The 6,037-nt window shown below is 35.9% G+C and overlaps 1 protein-coding gene across 2 annotated transcripts; it reads right to left on the bottom strand.

Moving 5' to 3' along the window:
* Window positions 1-68: 68 nt before the first annotated feature.
* On the bottom strand, window positions 69-6,008 carry LOC111472486 (ELMO domain-containing protein A-like). Of its 2 annotated transcripts, none has more exons than XM_023118126.1 (10): window positions 5,802-6,008; window positions 5,290-5,459; window positions 3,736-3,845; window positions 2,370-2,438; window positions 2,112-2,227; window positions 1,951-2,005; window positions 1,498-1,618; window positions 1,159-1,206; window positions 839-933; window positions 69-224 (listed from the first exon to the last, which is right to left on the bottom strand). In XM_023118126.1, exons 2-10 carry the CDS (start codon window positions 5,375-5,377, stop codon window positions 123-125), a joined length of 804 nt encoding a protein of 267 aa, XP_022973894.1. In that variant the 5' UTR covers window positions 5,378-5,459; window positions 5,802-6,008; the 3' UTR covers window positions 69-122. The 2 variants fall into 2 exon arrangements, with proteins under 2 accessions (XP_022973894.1, XP_022973895.1); XM_023118127.1 differs by lacking the exon at window positions 5,802-6,008 and adding an exon at window positions 5,013-5,113 and having other exon boundaries at window positions 5,290-5,382.
* Between the last annotated feature and the right edge of the window lie 29 nt (window positions 6,009-6,037).

Raw genomic sequence — 6,037 nt, 5'->3', positions numbered from 1 at the left:
ACAAAAAAAAAAAAAAAAAAAAACACTAACTAGTTAAAAGCTATGGAAGCGATACCGTAGTAACTTCCTTTCCCACGAGCTGTTTCCATTAGAAAATGAGATGTTTGGTCCGCAAGCAAACACTATTGATTGAGAAGGCCGTATGAGGGTAGTTCTTCTAGTCTTGAAATGTCCTCGGCTAGGAGCTCTTTTTCTAGTTGTCGTCGTGTTGCTTTCATTACCGTCTATAAAGAGAGTAACAAAAAAAAATGAAGTATCAGCTAAGAGTGGAAATTTAAATGTCTAACTTTTAGGACATGTATAATAAACTTGAACCATTTAAGGTAACTTCGGTTAGGAATCACAACTCTCCATAATAGTATGATATTGTCCACTTTGAGCATAAGCTCTCATGACTTTGTTTTGGGGTTCCCCAAAAGGCCTCATAACAATGTAGATGTATTCCTTACTTATGAACCCATGATCATTCCCTAAATTAGCCAACGTGGGACTCCCTCCCAACAATTCTCAACAACTTCATCATCCCATCGGGTATGCTGAAATTTCAAATTAAACATCTAATTTCTATGCTTCTCGGGCCATAACATAGGGACAGGAAACACCCATGAATGTGCTTTCACTTCTCAAAAAGGTGTCAAGGATCAAGATTCCGGAGTGGCACAAGTTGAATGTATCATAAGTCAGTTTGGTTTGATTTGATTTGAAGAAATGTAACCTAAAGTTTGAGAGGATATTTATCGAATATAATACGTAAAACTGGGAACGACGCATATACCGATCAGCAGGCAAAGAATAAATTTGACAATTTCAAGGAAAATTCAAGTTCAGAACTACATACATTGAAGTCCATATATGATGCACGCATGGCAAGCCATTCATGATCCATTAGTTTGAACGTGATACAATAGAGTATGTCAAATGCCGAATCATTTTCTGTCAGGAAAAAAGAAATACCTAGATTAGTTGATTAAAAAAGAGATGCTTGTTTCGCATGGATAATTATCCATCAATATATTATGAAATCATCTAAGAAGATATCGTATAATCAATAGCTACACATAATCGTGACATTGAGAAACTACGAGAAGTAAAAGCATTTCACTCGGCAAATATGGCTTTCACTTCGTGCAAATACTCAACAAATTGGTGGCAAATTACCTGCAAGAAACTTCAAGAAAGTTGCTCCCACAAGTGTCCGTGGCTTGACTGCAATATAATTTCATGCCATTAGTTCGTGAGAAAGGGGAAAAAAAACCATTGGTCACGGCATCAGAAATATCACGAAATACTGTAAAGCATGCATTTGCCTCCCTCCACACCCAAGAAAAAAAAAAAAAAAAAAAAACACGCGAGCACATACAAACACAGTGAATCAAATTTGGTACATTCTAAGCTGCACAAAAGTTAATTTGACGTCAAAGAGGCAGTTTTGGAATTAAATGTGGCAACAATACATTATATTTCCATTGAATATATTGATTCATCGAGAGAGCAAACCTGCTTCAAGATCAAGCATTTGAATAAGCATAAATGTGATGTTCACCCCAGCTACAGCAAATGGGTATTCCCATAGAGACCGATCTCCTTCCTGCTTTCGAAGAAGATCCTGGAATGACTTCTGTAATGCATTCCAAAAACTTTAGGGTTAAAAGACGATAACCGTAAGCGCATATGGATGGTCGAAGCTGAAACTGTACCACAGTAAAATTCTTTACTTTTTAGTTAGTTTGTTTGTTTGCTTACTTGATTCTTCTTCTTTTTCTTTCCTTTTTTTTTTTTTTTTTTTGGTAAAATATTCACATGCATGTACTCATCAGTAAATGTCTAGGTTTGTCTGTGAAAATCAGTATATCCAATTTTCATTTAATAACTTTAGGTTCCTTTTATCCAAAAGCAAACTAAGTCAAAACTCCAAGGAGTTAAAAAGCAAGGTGTCAAAAAGTTGCATACCGGAAAATTTCTGGCAAAGAATAACAAGTTCTCCAATGAAATAAAACCACCACCCCTAGAGATAAAACACAATAAATAAGAATTAACACAGGAATAACTGCAACAAGAAAACATAAGAGCTATTCATTTCAAGTATGAGCTACAGCGTAATTCTTAGTTACCTAAAATCTGTCGATGGATCCTTTCCTTGCCAGCCCATTTCCTTCCACTGCTCAGATATCAAACCACGAAGTTCTTCCTCCGGGAAGGCCACATTCCATAGAGCCCTTAGAGCCTCCTATCAAGAGTCCAAATCTTCATAAAGGCTTCATAAAGGAGAAAAACTAAACAATAATCATCTCAGGTTCTCCCTCCACCAGACACGCAGAATCTTTATATTTTACATCGTACAGGACAAAAACGTTGCGCAGAAAACAAACCTGGTGCTCAAGGATTGAACTATCATAAGCAATATCTATGCGGTTCTGCAGTCTCAGCAAGCATTCCTCCTAATAAAAGAACCAACATGTGCTGTGATTTTGAGATACTGATTCTATCTTAAAACAGTTAACAAAAGTAGTTTGTGTATTGTTCCTCTAGAGATATGAAAACTACAAAGGAATGCTGCAGGAGTGTCAAAGACCAATCAAAGAACTATATTCAAATTTAAATTAAACCAATAAAATCAATTATCAGAGTGCACTGCACATAAATTGTTTGCACCTCAAGGATTTACTTTTGAATGCGCGAAAATTATTTGGAAGGAGAAAAATTAAGTTTAAACAGGTGTAGATGAAGGCAATGAACACTTTGTATGAAATGAAATTTCAGAAATTGTTTGTGTATTCCAACTATGAACAAGCAAAATTTACTTGTTCATGTGAAAGAAATTTTATTGCCCTCTTCTATAAATACGGGTATTGGAACTTGGCTATTCGACATCCATTAAGTATGAAAATATTAAGAACATAGTAGAAAACCCTAGCACTCTTAAACTGCATATCCATCCGGCTTTGTCTTATCCAACCATGTCTACTAAAATGCAACAATAAAGCACTCTTAAAATTACTGGATGAGAGAGTATAGAGGATGTTTTAGAAAAATGGAATCCTCGTGACTAGTAAACGAATTAAAAAAGAAAAAAAGGAACACAAGTGGACCAACAAAGACTTAATGCCATTTTCAGTGCTCTCTCACTAAAAGAATTCAAATTGAATAGCTTACTACAGCAAGGAGACTTAGGATATTTTACACATCATTCATGAAAGATAAGTGCACAGTGTAAAGCTAGACTTACACTAGACTGAAACTACAATTCAATTCAAATAAGCATAAGCCCACAAGTTCTAAAAGTTATAATCTGATCTCCATCCTCATCATGGCAGACAATGAAAGAGTAACCCATTACCTTTAACCACAGTTTTGAGAGACACCGAAGCTCTTTTGTTAAATCACAAATCACTCACAAAAGAATATGCAGCAGCACAAAGAACAAGAGCATAAAGGACTATCATTTGAATTCTTAACAGTGGATGACAATTATGAGCATATGTTTTTTTAAAAAGAAGACGCCCAAAAAACAAAGAAACGAGATAATCCTTTTCTTTTCTTTCTACATTACACATTGCTACAGCTCCCTTCATAGTCCATCTAAGTGGTGTAAGCTTAAGAAAAAAGCAAACAGAAAAATAAACTACTAACTCTCCAGCCTCCAAACACATCGTCAAATCAAAATAATAGTTAAAATAAGACTCCTTCCCATTCAACGAAAATGGAAGTTAACAGTCACCAAATGCATAAAGTTACCTGTGCAGAGGTTAAGTCAAATGATGAGCGCGCATCACTTTCTCTTCTCTGTGCACAAACACAAGAAAGACCCCGGCCAAGCCATGCAGCTGATCCTGCCACAACCTCAGCTGAAATAAAACAAAAGCAGATCAATAATGACAATTCAAGTTTTCAACTATCAATTACAAAGTCCTCTAATCCTGTAGACAGCTATATAAATGTATATGTTAAAAAACAAAACACACGCAACAGTTCATGTATATGCTATTAAACTTAATTTCCTTGCTAGTTGCTATCCAACTTATTCATGGTTTCCCGAGCTTGAATATATGGTTAAGGTACGTCTTTCAGAAGTCCAACGAAAAGCCATAATTTATGAAAGGGAAACCAGTACAAGTTTCTGATAACTGAATAAGAGGGTTCTAAAGTGGCAGAGATATTAGATAATGCTAAGGAAAATGTCACTCTAACACAGCAAAACAAATTTGAAAATGGAAAGAAGAGAAAAGTACAGAACATTGTCCTACTAACACAGGATAAGGTGGAGCCATGGAGGGAGCTGTTTATGCAAGAAATAGCACAAATTTGAAAATAAATTCACAGCAAATAACACATATTGAAAGCACTAATGCTACAAAGTCGATTTGATCATTACAATTCGTTTTTCCTAACTCATGATTTGAACTTGAAATATAGTTACTTGCGAATAATCTATATTTGGGTCAGTCAAGTAAAAAACAGGGGTAAGTACTGAGTAAAAATGAGGAGAGATCTTGCGTCATTCCAAAACACTGATTGTAATTGCAGAATATTTCTCCACGAGCAAAAACAAGAATTAATGGCACAGTAAAAAAAATAAAAATAAATAGTATATTTTCAGTATAGAACAGGATTAGAATATGCAGTAGAGATAACGCGCCATCAACGAAGAAAAATACAAACGCCACAAAAGGTGTTTGAGTTATGTCAAGCAACTAAGGCAGGCTTGCGTCCTGCCATCACGTTCATCCAACAATCAACGGTACATAGGAGAAAATAATAATCTAATCAGAAAAAAACGTGGTTAATTAATGAGTTTCATGACTTCTGCCGGAAAGATCTATATCTTCCACAAATTTCAATGGACAACGTACAATGCAATAAATTTTTTAAAAAACTGGAAAATGAATCCGAAACTAATCTGAATATCAAAATCACGAACTTCCGGTACTTGATTCACAAATATAACATAAACAATGAAGGAACAGTCGAAGAGGAGCTGGAAAAATAAAAAAAATCCCGCTGAGTAGACCCACCAATACAGATTTGAATCTCAGCAAGCATGAAGCCAGTAAGAGCCTCAGTATAAGCAGAGCTTAGCGCACATTACTCAACTTCAAGTCACAGATCTAAACTTCTAAACCAAAAAGTAAACCGTAAATTAAGAATAAGATAAAGAAAAGAAAGCAAAAGGGAGAGAAAGAGAGAGAGATAACTTTTCAGCAAAAGAAAAGCGAAGACGAAAAATTCTAATTTTAATGTACAGAAGAAGTAGTGGGAGACAGAGATGCCGAAATTCAAGATAATATTCACCTGAAGACGAATGGCAAGTATTTCCTCGCTCCAGTCCTTGAGAAATCCTCCTCACAGCAACAAACGATCCACCACCTCTATCGTCCATCTCGCCGTTCTCTACGTCAGACCGTCATATCCCTCACCAGCACCACAGCAGCTTCCCACTCCTTATCCTTACAACAAAACCTCTGACATTGAAATTCATCCAACACAAACAAGAATCACAAGAGCAATTAGAATAACAACGTTAGACGAAGCTAAATCCAGAATCGCAGAAATCCAGCAGAAAAAAAGAAACCAGACTCAATCCAGACACTTCAGAGCAGAGAAAATGCAGAGGGAAAGAAACAACTGATAAGGATCCGAAACCAGTACATCAGCAGAGCAGAATTACGGCAACCAGAAACAACAGACGACACAATCGAAGGAGGTAAAACGGCGGCAAGAACGGGGGATAGATGATATCAAGGTAAGAAAAAACGACAAAAAAGAGAGGAATGAAATAGGATGAAGGGAGAAGGAATTTGAACCTGGAAATCGGCTAGGTTAGGTGCAAGATCTGAGAGCGAGAGTCCATGGAAGTTGGTTCAGAGGTCGTGTTGTTCTGTGAATGTATATGGATTTGCAATTGTATTATCTTCTTCCTCAGTGTTTCAAAAAGCGTTTTGGTTTTGGTTTTTGGTACAACTGAGACACCAAGGAGCGTTAGGCGTTTTTTTTTTTTTTTTTTTTTTTTTTTTTTTTTTTTTTTTTTTTTTTTTTTTTT

Source organism: Cucurbita maxima, unplaced genomic scaffold, assembly GCF_002738345.1.
Source record: "Cucurbita maxima cultivar Rimu unplaced genomic scaffold, Cmax_1.0 Cma_Scf00074, whole genome shotgun sequence".
Lineage (NCBI taxonomy): Eukaryota > Viridiplantae > Streptophyta > Magnoliopsida > Cucurbitales > Cucurbitaceae > Cucurbita > Cucurbita maxima.
The sequence above is the reverse complement of the archived record's forward strand: the minus strand, read 5'-3'. Positions and strand labels throughout refer to the sequence as shown.

What these genes read in the sequence shown, in the direction of transcription:
- LOC111472486 (XM_023118126.1), bottom strand. Translation starts at nt 5,377, where the DNA reads ATGGACGATAGAGGTGGTGGATCGTTTGTTGCTGTGAGGAGGATTTCT. An exon ending in TACTTGCCATTCGTCTTCAG is followed by an intron (nt 3,846 to 5,289) that starts GTGAATATTATC and finishes GTTTTATTTCAG; the next exon opens with CTGAGGTTGTGGCAGGATCA. An exon ending in TCTTTGCCAGAAATTTTCCG is followed by an intron (nt 1,619 to 1,950) that starts GTATGCAACTTT and finishes AATGCATTACAG; the next exon opens with AAGTCATTCCAGGATCTTCT.